The sequence below is a fragment of the Phymastichus coffea genome, unplaced genomic scaffold (assembly GCF_024137745.1).
Source record: "Phymastichus coffea isolate CEN01 unplaced genomic scaffold, Cenicafe_Pcof_1.1 PCOF00182, whole genome shotgun sequence".
NCBI lineage: Eukaryota > Metazoa > Arthropoda > Insecta > Hymenoptera > Eulophidae > Phymastichus > Phymastichus coffea.
In genome coordinates, this window is record NW_026706993.1 from 36,497 (window position 1) to 52,191 (window position 15,695).

General features: G+C 41.3%; 1 protein-coding gene across 1 annotated transcript; it reads right to left on the reverse strand.

Annotated features, from left to right (window-relative positions):
• Window positions 1-345: 345 nt before the first annotated feature.
• LOC131673518 (uncharacterized) lies at window positions 346-1,911 on the reverse strand (the record flags this gene model as incomplete). Its single annotated transcript, XM_058951557.1, has 4 exons — window positions 1,640-1,911; window positions 1,053-1,124; window positions 729-951; window positions 346-646 (listed from the first exon to the last, which is right to left on the reverse strand). Coding segments are annotated over exons 1-4 (868 nt in total), but the record flags the coding sequence as incomplete, so codon positions are not given.
• Between the last annotated feature and the right edge of the window lie 13,784 nt (window positions 1,912-15,695).

Consider the following 15,695-nt stretch of genomic DNA (forward strand, 5'->3'; position numbering starts at 1 on the left):
CCTAGTTTTCGCCATCATCATTATCATCGGCGGCGTCGTCGTCGTCGGCGTCGTCGTCGTCGTCGTCGTCGTCGTCGTCGGCGTCGTTGTCGTCGTCGTCGTCGTCGTCGTCGCCGTCGTCGCCGTCGGCGTCGTCGTCGTCGTCGTCGTCGTCGCCGTCGTCGCCGTCGGCGTCGTTGTCGTCGTCGTCGTCGTCGTCGTCGCCGTCGTCGCCGTCGTCGTCGCCGTCGTCGTCGTCGGCGTCGTCATCGTCAGCGGTGAAAAATTTTGCTATTTTGTACCGCGGGGCGCCGTCGACGGTTTCGTCCGTGACGCGCAGGCGCTTTTTCCCCGCGATGCGGAGACTCTGCATGAGCGCCGTTGTGGATAATTCCGCGGGCGATCTAGAAAGCTGCCTACTCAACGGAGCTGGCGACGGCGACCGAGAAGGCTGGCGCACAGCGGGGGAATCTTCGGGACTGCTCGACCGTGATGCGAATAATCTTCGCACCACCTGTCTGACCGGCCCGTTCCGATCGACGTGCCGCCTGCTGCCGCGCTGCGGTGGTGATTCCACCCACTGCGGCTGCCGACTGCAGCGACCAGCGACGCAGTGTGCGCACTCCCAGCCCCCGCATACTGGCATGGTGTTGTTGTGATCGCCGACCTGCAACAAAAAAAATGAAAAAAAAACTTAGAACATACTACTGCCGATTAAAAAAAAAGAAAAGAGAAAAAAAGAATCATACCTGTTCTCGTTGGCGGCAGGACGTCTCTTGTATCGCTGGTGGTGAAACTAAGTTCACCAAGAGCGGCTGTTGTGGCGTTGTGATGTCGATCATCATCACGGGTGCTCCTCGAGGCGTCACCAGGTCGACGCATGTCACGCGTCGTGATGGTGGTGGTGGTGGTGGTCGACGCGAGACAATCACCTCGCAGACCATCTCCACGTCGTCGTCGTCGTCATCAGACCTGCAAAAAAAAAAAAAAAAAAAAAAAAAAAAAAAAAAGATTCTTTATTTTGAAAAAAAATCGTTTCATATATCTATCTGTATAATAAATATTCAACTTACACATTCACCGTTGAAGATGATCGGGAGCATGGAGACGGTGGCGGTAATTGGAGTGGCGCTGTCCGATGCGTGCTGTAATCGGAAACACTTATATTTATATTATGCCGATAACGCGACTACGACGACGAAAACCGGACATCGCAAAATAAGAAATTTTAAGTACGCGAGAGAAAAGAATGTTAAATTTAAAATTGGAGTATATACTCTCTCTCATATACACACGTACATACATATTATATAACGAATAATACTTTTACATTAATAAATTGATAAATTATCTATATAAAATTTTATCAATTTATTAATACAATATTATTAGATATATAATTGTGTTATTAGTATACAGAAAAAAAAAGAACAGAACCTCTTTTTTTAATTTAAGAACATATATGCTCTTATTATTTTTAAAAAAATTTATGTATAAAAAAGAACAGAACCTCTTTTTTTTAATTTAAGAACATATATGCTCTTATTATTTTAAAAAAATTTATGTATAACTAATAACATTTTATTAGTATAATGGTATTAATTATAAAAAAACAGAATGAGAGAGAGAGGGTAAAAGAGAATGAAAAAAATGTACTTACAATATTGAAGGTGGAGGTGTCAGCGGCATCCGAATGGTTGCCGCTTCGTGGATGTCGTCGTCGTCGTTCCTCCTCCTCGGCGAAGGTGTTCGCGGCTGCTCGACGACGACTTCGTCCACCGCTGCTTCTTGCACCGGTAAACCGATCAATCCGAAGACTTCATCTTCGGAAAGATCGATGTCCTCGCCCAACGCCTCGATCGCTTCATTAAGTGCGTCTTGCCACGACGCATCGTCCAAGGAAAACAAATTTTCCACCCGTTCTTCACTCATTTTACTAAACACTTCACAACTCCACGACAAAAAAATCACAATGACGTATCGTTGCAAGGCGTTCGAATTTTTATTCATCTTTTGAAACACTAGCCGCGTTTCGGTCATTGGTCGAAGATTTGGGAGTAGGGATGCGAGATACGCGACAGCACTGATTTTGTCGCACGCATAAGACAATCATAATTAGTGGTGGGAGTAGCTAATGAAAATGTGATTAGTGCGGAGAAGAGACGCCAATGTGTATTAATATAGGATCGCGATAGCGCGTACGCTCTTTATTTCTCACGCAACGGACGAAGAGTAGGTGGTGGCAAGCCGTTGGCAGTGACAAGTTGCAGCGAACGAACGATCGGCCCTTTTCTGGGCCACTTTTTTTTTTTTTTTTTCAAGTTGACGAAGCTGTACAATCCCGACAGTTAATCGATATCATGATCAATTTAAAACAGCACTTTTCAGTGCTAAATTTTCAATAAAAAAATTTATATTATTTTTTTATAAAGCAGCACTTTTCAGTGCTATTCAAACGTATGGTTAAATATAACATAGACTAACTATTTGTTTAATAAAAAAACTTATATAATTTTTTTAAAAAATCAGCACTTTTAAGTGCTATTCAAACGTATGTGCAAATATATCGTAGCCGCAAAGGTAAGTACTAAAACAATAACAATTTGAAATTACGAATAAATTCAACCTTGTGTTTTTCTTTATTCTTACCCCCACCCCTCCCATTTTCAGCGAAACAAGCAGGTAAGTATAAGGTAAGTATTTTTTCCCTTTTCTGGGCCACTTTTTTTTGCAGTGCTAAATTTTCAATAAAAAAAATTTATATTATTTTTCTATAAATCAGCACTTTTAAGTGCTATTCAAACGTATGTGCAAATATATCAGTGCTAAATTTTCAATAAAAAAAAATTTATATTATTTTTTTATAAATCAGCACTTTTCAGTGCTATTCAAACGTATGGTTAAATATAACATAGACTAACTATTTGTTTAATAAAAAAAACTTATATAATTTTTTTTTAAAATCAGCACTTTTAAGTGCTATTCAAACGTATGTGCAAATATATCGTAGCCGCAAAGGTAAGTACTAAAACAATAACAATTTGAAATTACGAATAAATTCAACCTTGTGTTTTTCTTTATTCTTACCCCCCCCCCCCCCCAATTTTCAGCGAAACGAGCAGGTAAGTATAAGGTAAGTATTTTTTTAATTAGTTAAAAAATATACACAATAAAAATAGTTCGTTTAATTCAGTGTACAAAATAATACTAAAAAAAAACGATAATTTTTTTTTCCTAAATCATAAAATAATATACAGTTAGTATGCACTATTTTTAGAAAGAGCGACAATAACTCAGACGGTAGAGCACTGTCGTATAGATGCAAAGGAGGCTAGGTTCGATTCTCCTGTATATCTATTACCGAAAGATTATTACGAGAAAAAAAATTCGATAAATAATTAAAAATAATTAAAATATCGTTATTAAAAATAACAACAACAAAAAAAAAATGTCTCTAAAAATCAGTGCGTATATGCGACAGTTTTAATATTACCGAAAGATTATTACGAGAAAAAATTCGATAAATAATATTACTAATTTTTTCTTATAGCGTATTAGATGTAGACAATTAATTATTTATATGTAAATTGTCAACAATTAAATTCAACAGAAAGGATAGGTCATTTCTTCTCAATTAAAAATAATTAAAATATCGTTATTAAAAATCAGTGCGTATATGCGACAGTTTTAAATGACGTCACTCGCATAGGCCGTTGAGTCAATTCCCCACAAGTTGTATGCTTTACATACGCATACGCGTGCGCACGTGTATGTATAACTCATAAAAATTAAATGAATTTTTTTATGCAATGTATGGCATGTATGGAATGAATGGAATGTATGGCACGTATGGCATGTATGGAATTTTTTAATGGAGGATGGAAGGGGAAATCTCAATCGTTCGTTATAAAAATGAGCTGCATCTCATCAGCAGTTGCATTCGCATCCAGAGTAAACTAGTGTAAAGTGTGAAAGAAGAAAGGTTATACGAACATTCTACAATGAGCTCCAACAAGATTGACTATAGGTAATTATTTGTTTTATTGTTTATAGAACACACTTTATATATTTTTTTTTAAATTTTTTTATTTGTGCAGATTTGAGCAAGCGAGGCTGGATAGCTTCACGTCTCAATGGACATGCGCACACGTACGACCAGCAGATCTTGCTGCGGCCGGCTTTTATTATACGGGGCAGATCGATCAAGTACGCTGTTTTGAATGTGGTATGGAAATCTGTCGTTGGGAAGAAGGTGACGACCCTATGACGGAACATAAGCGCTGGGATGGCGGCTGCCTTTTCATTCGTAACAGAAGTTGTGGCAATGTGCCGATCGGATTGAGCCCCGTACCGGTACCTCCTCCTCGAAGAAAAAGTAAAGATGTTTGTGGACCGTATAAGCTCGAGTATCGGGCAGCAACAGCGTGCGCAACAACTAGCCTACCTTCGAGTACAGACGAGCCTGCGTTATCGTTATCGATTGAGAGTCTTGTTACAAAGCTTTTTTCCGATTTACATTTGACGGAGAAATGTGCTTCGAAAACCATAGCAAATGCAACTGTTGGTATGGTATCTGTTTGCGAAGAATTTGTACGCGGTTATAAGAAGAGTATCGATAAACAAAATGAAAAAATGAATAAAATTCGCGAAAGGGTTGAAAAGTCTCAGCGAGATATAGGCAATATTTTGCGTCAACTTGAAATTACCAGATGTAAGATATGTTTGGATGCTAGGATCGCTGTACTTTTTTTACCTTGTGGACATATCACTGTATGCATGGAATGTGCATCAAGAATTGACGATTGTCCAATATGTCGTCAAACTATTAGCAAACGCGTTCGTGCTTATTTTGCGTAAATTTGTTCTTGTTTGGTTTTAATAAAGTTCCTATTATTTTTAAAAAATGTTTGTGTACTTTTTTTTTCTCTTTTAATCTAATATTTTTTTTGTATTTTAATGTTATATTTTTTTGTTTCTAAAATTTATATATTATAAGTGAGTAAAAACAAGGATTGATCGATACGTTAATTTTTAAAATTTATTTTTCAAACTTAAATATAAAAAAATCAAATTACATATCACGACTTTTGCGAGCGAGCATCCATCTACTGATAGCCAGCGCGTTTTTAAAGGCACACGGTGGATTTGATAGATACGCGTTGTGGTTACTGCATACGGAAATGCTATCGTTTGAAATATTCTTGAGTGATGGACAACCCAAATCTTCAACGTTAACCACAGTCGTTCTGTAAAAAAAATCATTAGATATCATTTTTTTCTCTTTAAGATGATACGCGACGAAAAGACACTTACTGTGCATTGGTCAACAAATTTCTCAGCCATTTTGTTTTTTCAAGACCTTTGACAAAAATAGTTGCTCCAAAAAGTGTTTTTTTGATTATTTTTCCAAGATCGTCGTACGGTAAATCGCCAGATTCCCACGGAATACCATGAAAATTTCTCGCTAACCACCGGTTTTCACACTGATTTTTCTTTAATAACCACTCCCATGGGTAAGGTGGTTTAAACAGAAGCACCGATGGAGTTGGATCTTCTTCCAGAGGACAAACAGCAATCTCCTTGAATACGAATTCGTTTAAGCTAGTTTTGAAGCCCTGTACGTCTACAACAAAATCCATCGTAGTAACTGAGGAATCGACGTCGACGACTGCGTCAATACAGACGAATGAATGTCTTTTTATACTGAGCTTGCACTTGTTGATGCCCCACTATAATTTTTCGATCAATCACAATCGTTCACCCCCCTCTATACTTTTTCCAACCAATCAGCATTGACGAGTAATGAATATAACGCGATGGATTTGTCAAATCTGCTCAGTTGAGTAACTAGCATCATGGCTGAGTATTTCAAGAACACAGCTTTGTTGCTCTTGCGCGCACATCGTCTGGCGAATGCAGGTGATGCTAGTGTCGAAGACATCGAAAGATGGTTGACACTGGGTTCATTGGCTTTGCGCAAAGCCGATGAGCTTTCTCGTTCGCCTAGCTTGATCGTGTCTGGCAAACAGAAGCTGCAAGCAGCTATGTGTATGATTAGAAGCGTTTTACATCTGCTAAACGAATACAAGAGTAGGCTGTTGGCACAGCCCCCCATTGCCACCTCATCGACTGCCGAACCTGTGGTAAGCAAACATAGCGAACAATCCATATACGAACCTCTCGTTATTTTAGATGTAGTTGGTGAAGGTCTCGAACCGGCTAGTACTACTACTACTACTACTACTACTACTACTACTACTACTACTACTACTACTACTACTACTTCTACTACTACCACTACACCGGCTGTTGTTAATCCAGCTCAAGACTCAACAGTTCACTGGAACGACATCAATAGTGCGTTCAAAGGCAGAATAAAGACTGGTGTGATAACCAATCTGAAACATCTGGATTTGAATGCGTTTTTGAGGCATGCCAAACCATTATTCCATGCTCAAATTAAGGAGACCTTGGAGAAACATAGTTCTTTAAAAGTTAATGCCGTACTGGATGCCGAGTATGCAGTCGAAAAGAATAATTGCGATGAAAAGCTCGATGTGAAGCATTTCAATACGAAGATGGCGCCGATATACCTAACCACAGACATAGACGAGTGGTTCGTCGAAAACGTTTTACAACCAATTAGTAAGAGCACGGAAGAATTTCAAGAGCAAGACTCAGGCTGGTCTCTTCGCGTTATATTAAACTTAACCGTAAATATCAGCAAGTACAATCCTATGAGAGTTGGTTCTTACGTTGAATTGCCCAAGCCTGTTAAAAATAAGAAAGCCTGTGTGAACGTGCGGAACAACGATAACGAATGCTTCAAATGGGCCATCCTTTCGGCGTTACATCCAGTCGCAAGGAATGCATGCCGTGTCACTGCCTATACTGCACATCAAGATAAATATAATTTCAAAAATCTATCATTTCCGGTACACCCGAAAGAAATCGTGAAATTTGAAAAGCAAAACAACGTTTCAGTGAACGTGTACTTTTTAAATTTGAATAATGGATCCTACGATGTGTTGCCGCAACATTTGACCGATGAGAAAAAAGACAGGCATGTGAATCTTCTTCTAGTGGAAAATTATTATATCGATGTAAACGAAAAGCAGCAGCAGCAGCAGCAGCAAATGGAACGTCCCGGTATACCATACAAAGTGCACTACGTTTGGATAAAAGACTTATCTCGATTGATGTATCGACAGTTGTCATTTCGCAAATGTAAGTCGTACATATGCGATCGTTGCTTGCACTATTTTCTAACTGAAGAGAGATTGAAAACGCACGAGATCGACTGTAAAAATGTGAATATGTGTAAAATTGTGCTTCCCAGTGTCAAGGATAAATATTTACAATTTGAAAACTTTAAAAATGAGTGCGCGGTACCGTTCGTCGTGTACGCCGATTTTGAGAGTCTCTTGGAAGCGGTGTCCAACGACGAGCGGATCTATCAACGTCACAAACCGTACAGCGTTGGCTTTTTCGTCAAGTGTAGCTACGATGACTCTCTTTCGCGTTATCGAAGCTACAGACAGAAAACCGTCGATGACGTTGGTCCGGCCAAGTGGTTCGTTCGCAATCTTCACGATTTGGCCAAGTATCTGCAAGAGTTGTACAGAAGCCCGCAGCCTATGGAAAATTTAACGTTTCAAGAGGCACTTAGCTTTCTTCGTGCTACGCTATGTCATATATGTAATAGGCCTTTTGTCGAGAATGAAAAAAAAAAAAAAGACAGAAAAGTTCGCGATCATTGTCACTTTACGGGAAAGTATCGTGGAGCTGCTCACAGCACGTGTAACATTGCTTATCAAGAATCGCGAACTATACCCGTTTTTTTTCACAATCTCAGCGGATACGATGCGCATCTATTTATCCGGGAAATCGCGAACGAATTTCCCGGTCGAGTGAGCCTCATTCCTCAAACCAAGGAAAAATACATATCTTTTACGAAGTACGTGGAAGGTACCGATATAAAGCTGCGTTTCGTCGATTCGTTTCGATTTATGGCGTCCTCGCTCGACAAACTATCGTCGTACTTGGAAAAACACGATATTCTAGAGCGACATTTTCAGCATGATGACGGATACACACTGCCGCAGATTGCCCTACTCAAGAGAAAAGGTGTATTTCCGTATGACTATGTGTCGTCGTTTACAAAACTCGAGGAGACGACGACGCTTCCACAAAAGCAAGATTTTTACAGCAGTCTGTACGATTCGGATATCAGCGACGAAGAGTACAGTCACGCGGAGAACGTTTGGAGAACGTTCGACATCGCCGATCTCGGCAACTATTCGGATTTGTATCTCAAGACGGACGTTCTCTTGTTGGCCGAAGTTTTTGAAAATTTCAGAGCCAAGTGTCGAACGGCGTATCGTTTGGATCCGGCCCACTACTATACGACGCCCGGACTGAGTTGGGACGCCATGTTGAAGTATACGGGTGTAAGGTTGGAGCTCTTGACGGATATCGACATGCTCATGTTTGTCGAGCGCGGCATTCGCGGTGGAGTTAGCCAGTGTTGTAATAGGTACGCTGCCGCGAACAATCCATACATGGACGACGACGACGACGACGACGACGACGACAACTACGATCCACAGAAAGATGACAAATATTTGATGTATTTTGACGTCAATAACCTTTACGGTTGGAGTATGACCGAGCCACTTCCACTCGGTGATTTCGAATGGTGCGACATTGACGCCACCGCCAACTTTTCCTTCGATATTCCCGATGACTCAGCCTTCGGTTACATACTCGAGGTGGATTTGGAGTATCCAGAAGAAATTCACGATGCGCACAGAGATATGCCATTTTGTCCGGAGCACAAAGCCGCTCCGGGATCCAAGCAGAAAAAGCTCATGACGACTCTCCATGATAAGGAGCGTTACGTAATCCACTACAGAGCTCTGAAACAAGCAATAGGGCATGGCTTGCACCTCGCGAAGATACATCGGGTTTTAAAGTTTAAGCAGAGCCCATGGCTCAAGACGTACATCGATTTGAATAGCGAGTTGCGTAAGCGAGCGGCAAACGAATTCGAAAAAATGCTGTACAAACTGTTCAACAATGCGGTGTACGGCAAGACCATGGAAAACGAGAAGAAACACATCGACGTGAAGTTGGTGAACAAGTGGGAGGGGCGATACGGTGCCGAGGCTCTGATAGCTCGACCAAATTTCCACAGTAGCGACATTTTCGACGACGAACTGGTGGCGATTCAACTGTTGCGTACGGAAATCACCGTGAGAAAACCCATTTACATAGGTCTCGCTGTTCTCGACTTGTCCAAGACGCTCGTGTATCGATTCCACTACGACTACATGCTCGGTGCCGCCATTGGCGAGGAGCGTTGCAAGCTTCTGTACACCGACACGGACAGTCTCGTGTACGAGATCACCAATGTAGACATGTACGAGGTCATGCGTCGTGATATTCACGAATTCGATACGTCGGATTTTCCAGAGCCGAATCGCTTCGCGATTCCCAGAGCCAATAAGAAGGTGGTCGGCAAGATGAAGGACGAGAACGCCGGAATGCTCATGCTCGAGTTCGTGGGACTCAGAAGCAAAATGTACAGCGTGAGAGTTCGGAATAGAGATGCGATAAAGAAGGCAAAGGGGATCAAGAATTCGGTGCTGAATACCACGATTACGTTCGCCGACTACGTCAAATGTCTCCGAGAAAATGTGATTATGAGCCGACAGCAAAAGTTCATCAGATCGCGTCATCATCAATTGTACAGCGAGAGACAAACAAAGATCGCGCTCAGCGCGCACGACGATAAACGCTTCTTGCTGCCCGGAACCACCGATACGCTTCCTTGGGGCCATTACGGCATTCCGTTGGTGGAGAGGGAGGGGCGGATAGAGGCGTTGGGATTGATCGCAGTCGAGCCAACGGTCGCTGCTGCCGCCGACCGACGCCGTCGAGCCGCCGACCGCCGCCGTCGAGCCGCCACCGCCGCCGTCGAGCCGCCGGCCGACGCCGTCGAGCCGCCGACCGACGCCGTCGAGCCGCCGACCGCCGCCGTCGAGCCGCCGACCGCCGCCGTCGAGCCGCCGACCGCCGCCGTCGAGCCGCCGGCCGCCGCCGCCGCCGCTGTCGAGCCGCCGTCGCCGAAAAAGAGCGGAGTGGGGGACGGGTTATATCAATCGACGCCCGAGGCTTCGCAGCTCATTCTCATCGAGACAAAGTTACCAGCAACGTTGACGACGACGACGAGTAGCGAGCAGCAGTCTTCGAATTTCATTCTTAGTCAACTTGCACCGAGAAAAAGAAAGTTACTGGAAGCTCGGTTCGTCGATAAAATTAGAAAAAAATAAAAAAATTACACGAGGTAATTGTGATTTTGTGTGTGTGTGTGTGTGTGTGTGTGTGTGTGTGTGTGTGTGTGTGTGTGTGTGTGTGTGTGTGTGTGTGTGTGTGTGTGTTTTGTTTCAAGTCGACTGAGTTTAGATATCATTGTTTTTTTCTACAGATGGATCTCGCGCAGCTGAATAATTTAGCTTGTAATCAATTCAAACCCACTATGAAGATTCGTGAATTGGACACAGAATCCAAGTATATGATCACCAGACTCAAACAAGTTGAAACACGATACGGTGCAAAAATCGTAGCCGAAGTGAACGAGGAGTTTCAGCTGTTTCTACCAAACAAGGTATCGAGTGCGCTGATCGTGAATGAAAAGCTGTACAACGATATGTCGGATTACGCTAATAAACTTAAATTATTTCTCAGCCATAAGGGTAATGGTTGTATAGAATTTACAACTGCATAAATATATGTATATCAATGTACGCATAACAAGAAAAAAAAGAAGAGAATAAACTTCCTTTATATTTTTTTTCAAATCAAAATATGTGTGTGTGTGTGTGTTTATTTATTAATTCTTCAATCTACATAGTTTTTCTTTTTTTCTCTACAATACGGTTCTATTTATCCAACTATTGTGCGAATCATCAAATCCTAACCACTTTACGAAAACTCGATTACCACGCCTCTTAATAACCTTTTCCACTAGATAGATGTCGGGATATTTGGTTTTCTGAAGTTCCTGTTCGTAGAAGCCACCTAGGATAGGCTTATTTTGATAATCTTTCAAATGATAAGTAGTTGGATTTGTTGGTGCCACGCGCACAATTGTAAATATTTCCGTTGACCAATTTGGTGTATATCCCTTTTCAAATACTTGCTTCGCTTTGCTCACTCTGACTTTGTCGCCAACTTTGAACTTTGGCTTTCTTCTTCCCGCGTATTGTATAAATTTTTTTAATACTTGAGCTTGATTCGCCGCTGTAACTTGGATAGGTTTTATACCAATAGTTTTGTGTTTGCGATTGTTGTAAGCAGCTGTGAGCTCCGGTAGTACGTCGAACCATTTGTAGTTCCCACGGAGACTAAACTTTTTCCACATAGCGTTCTTCAACGTGCGATTAAATCGTTCGCATATCGAAGCTTTGAGCGAACTATTGGTAGAATACAGATTGATATTATATTTTTTCACGAGAGCTTGAAAATCTGTATTGTAGAATTCCTTGCCTCTATCCGTATGAAGATTCTTTGGCCGTCTACCTTTCGCTAAAATAGATTTCATGGCCGCTGTCACTTCGCGACCGGTTTTCCTTTTCACTGGCACAGTCCACGCGTGCTTGGAAAAATTATCAATTATCGTGAGAAGCCAATTATAGCCGCGATTTTGTCTAGAATAGGCCTGCATATCGACGAGATCGGCTTGCCACGTCTCATCGATACCTCGAACGTCGTACTTTCGTCTTGGATAATTACGTCTCGTTGGTTTGTGCAACTCCTCCACCACCGCTTCCATCTAATCGACTGTTTTCTAAATTTTCAACACTTGACTTTATTCGTGGTAATTCCTCTTTGATAATTGCATCCAAATCCTCAAGATCACTCCTTAATCGTGCGATCACGTCTCTCGTAGATTTGATTGCCATCTGAACAATGTTTTCCGCAGTTTCCCAATTTATAGCATCTTTAGCCTTCCGCGGAGGAGCAAGATTTTCCAATCTTTTATTCTCTAGATCGTAATGGTACTCGCTCGTGAGCTTGAACCCAATACCGGGCGGACCGCGAAGACCGTGAACTCCTTGCTCTTTATATTTACGTCCGAATACGTCGACGTTCATTTTGATAATGCTCGAACGATAGGTGTGCTCTTAGTATATATATATCCACCCTCGCGTAATTCTTCGATTATCGAATGAATTTCGTTGATGTGATTATTGTTACCAGCTGATTGCTCAGCCAATAACAATCGAAGACGATCAACGAGCTCATTCGGATCATCCCAGTATATGTAATCCATAGAAGTATTGTTTCGAGCAATCTTGTAGGTAGGCAAAGACGTATCAGTCGTCTGTAGCAGCCCCTCGCCTCCTTTTGTATTTTTTTTAGTCAAACCAAATAACGGACCAATTATGTTATTGAATTTATTACTATTGTGCGCTCGTATAGCCTCGTTTGGATTATTTTTCTTCCTATGAATATTAGATATCTCCAAGATTTCTTTGTAGCTCTTGAGATCATTGGAAGTGATTAAACTTTGATCAGGTTGCTTTGCAACCAGTAACTCCATCAAACCCTGTGTTTTTGGATACTTGAAATCATCGACGTCTACGTTATCTTTGTCAAAAATCACCGTAGATTTACCAAGCGTGTATGATCCATTTCGTTCTTTACGTACTCCATAAATCAAGTCCACAAAATTCGAATCACTTTTATCCAATGCATTCGTGTACTTGTCGCCAGCTAAATGCTCATCCTCGCTCGGTTCGTCGGATAAACTGTTATAAAATTGTGTAGTATTGTGCGTGACAGTAGCATCGCTATCTCCGCCACTAGACTGAGCGGTTTCGTACTTGTCGACATTATCAGCCGAATTGATTTCGTATTTTAATTTTTTTTTGTTTAGAAATTTCGGCTTTTTAATAACTGTAACGGGAGTTTCGGGGGGAAGATTTTTTTTTTGTTCCTTCTCACTTATTATGACTTTAAGAGGATCGACTATTGGTTTGAATGTCTTATTCAAGACTTCGTCGGTATACTCTCGGTTATGCTTCAATAAACTATATTTTCGTCTTATCGCGTCTTGCGCTTTTACGAGTTGAGAAAGCACATGTTTTTCCCTTTGATGATCAGCCATGTTAACGCTTCGACGATCATCGAGAGACTGTGTACCGCATTACTATCGTGATATATTTATAACAAAACAATCAAAGCCCTTTCGATATCTTCCACAATTTATAGTACTGTCTTTGTCGATCACTAAAAACCCATATTTATCATCCAACCAGCATTTTGCACAAAGTTCTTTAAATTGATTGTACGTCATATCTGAATTCACATGATCGTCGTATATATGTTTCATATTTGCTTCGTCTTGTCGAAAAATTGCTAATAAATTGACGTTATCTCTCACGAGATGCTTAGGAATACGCGCGTACGTTTGCGAGAGATAGAAACAGTCGACGCTCCTATGTCTGCCCATACAAAAGAAAGCGCGTACATTGTCCTGTTTCTCACAGGCGATGTCGTCGAATATCATAATTGAATTAGGCAATGCATGCTCGGGATCTATCACGGATTCGTGCTCCTTGAACGGAAAATACTTCACTCCGTCTATCGGCTTTAACATCTCTTCCAATAATTTATACTTTGGCTGATCGAGCGATTTCGAGTACACGTAAACATTTTCGAATCTAACGCCATTGGGGTGAGTGATAAGCGCCAAAAGACTGTTGGTCTTGCCACAGTTGGACGGACCACAAAAAATAGCTCTGATGCTATTCGGCAGTAAATCTCCATGACGCTTTGGTTGCTTATCCTCCCGCACGATAACGTCAAAATTTTCTACGGGAAGTTTCACAGTTTGTTTCTTGAAATTCATACTCACGAGACAGAGTTCGAACGATAACTGACCACATGGCTATATATATACCTGTTTTTATAGTTTAAAACGTTAGTCGTGTGTTGGACTTGGTCGAGGGATGATCATATGCAAACGTCAAAGAGCAAAGAAAGGACGAGGATTCGTCAATAATATCATTAATAAACTTCCGTTTGAACTCCATATTCCAGGCTATCAATATTGCGGACCAGGAACTAAGTTACAGACACGTTTAGCTCGCGGCGATCCAGGAATCAATCCTCTCGACGCAGCTTGCAAGCAACACGATATAGCGTACTCGAAAAATCGAGAAAATATCCAGGCTAGAAATATCGCAGACAAAATTTTAGCTGAAAAAGCGATCAAAAGAGTCTTCGCTAAGGATTCTAGTTTTGATGAGAAAGCAGCTGCTTACGCTATATCTAACGCCATGAAATTAAAATCAAAGTTTGGTATGGGTCTCGCGAAGAGAAGAAAGAAAACCAAGACGAAAGGACGCAAGAAAACGAAAAAGTTAGTTAATTTGAAAAGCGTGATCAAAGCGGCCACATTCAAATGGTCCAAGGGTAAATGTGCGCGCAAAGTCATTGGTTCTGCTTTGAAAAAAGCTCGTACAACCGTTAAAAAAGCTGGTGGAAAAGCAAACATCAATGTTCCACGAATTCTGCCAATATCAACTAAGATGGGTGGAGCTTTGCCCTTCCTCATACCACTTTTTGCAGGCTTGAGTGCAACTGGCGCTCTAGCTGGTGGCGCCGCGGGAATCGCAAAAGCCGTGAACGATGCAAAGTCTGCAAAACAGCAATTGGAAGAGAACAAGAGACACAACAAAACGATGGAGACCATTACTCTGGGAAAAGGTCTGTATCTCAAACCTTATAAAAAAGGGTATGGACTTTATCTCAAACCTTATCTGGGATCAGGTTTGAAAAAAAAAAAAAGTTCGAAATAAATTTACCAGATAGAGCCCTCACAAATGCCGACTTGATGAAGTATGCAAAAGTTTTGAGTATACCAAATTTTCGCGGAGTCTTCATGAGAAATGACTTACCGAGTTCTGGACCATATTATCACGAATCAGCTATAGTCAATCTTGACGGCGTCGAAGGAGCAGGAACGCACTGGGTGGCTTATCGCAAAATCGGAAAAAACGTCACATATTTCGATAGCTTTGGAGATCTTAGACCACCTATTGATTTAATGATGTATCTTGGCGATATTGAGATCAAATATAATACGAAAAGATATCAAGATTTCAATTCTCACGTATGCGGTCATCTTTGCTTACAGTTTTTGTGCGAGGGTATAAAAGTAAAGGCAACGTGAAAATATCGGTAGTCATGTTCACACAGTCATGGAGGATTCGTTAACTCTGACACTCTCGGGTAATTCTTCACTGTTGGAAGCGCACTATTTCCCACCAATCGAACTATCACAGCATAAACATTACAAGTTGGGCTTAGTCGAGTTTCTAACGTTCAACTCGATACCTAATATCGACGTACATAATAATAAATTTTACGTCGCAAATCAAATTATCGACATACCTGTCGGGACCTACGAGATCGACGACATTGATAAATTTCTTCGCAAAGCTGTGCAGCCTCTCCGTACTGATAATAATAATAATATAATATTTAGTTTGAAACCAAACAACAACACCTTACATTGTACAATCAAGTGTTCCGAACCTATCGATTTTCGTCCGCAGAATTCTATCGGACGATTGTTGGGTTTTTCACAACGTACATTAGAGGCAAACGTTTCTCACAACTCTGATCTTCCCGTCAGTATTCTC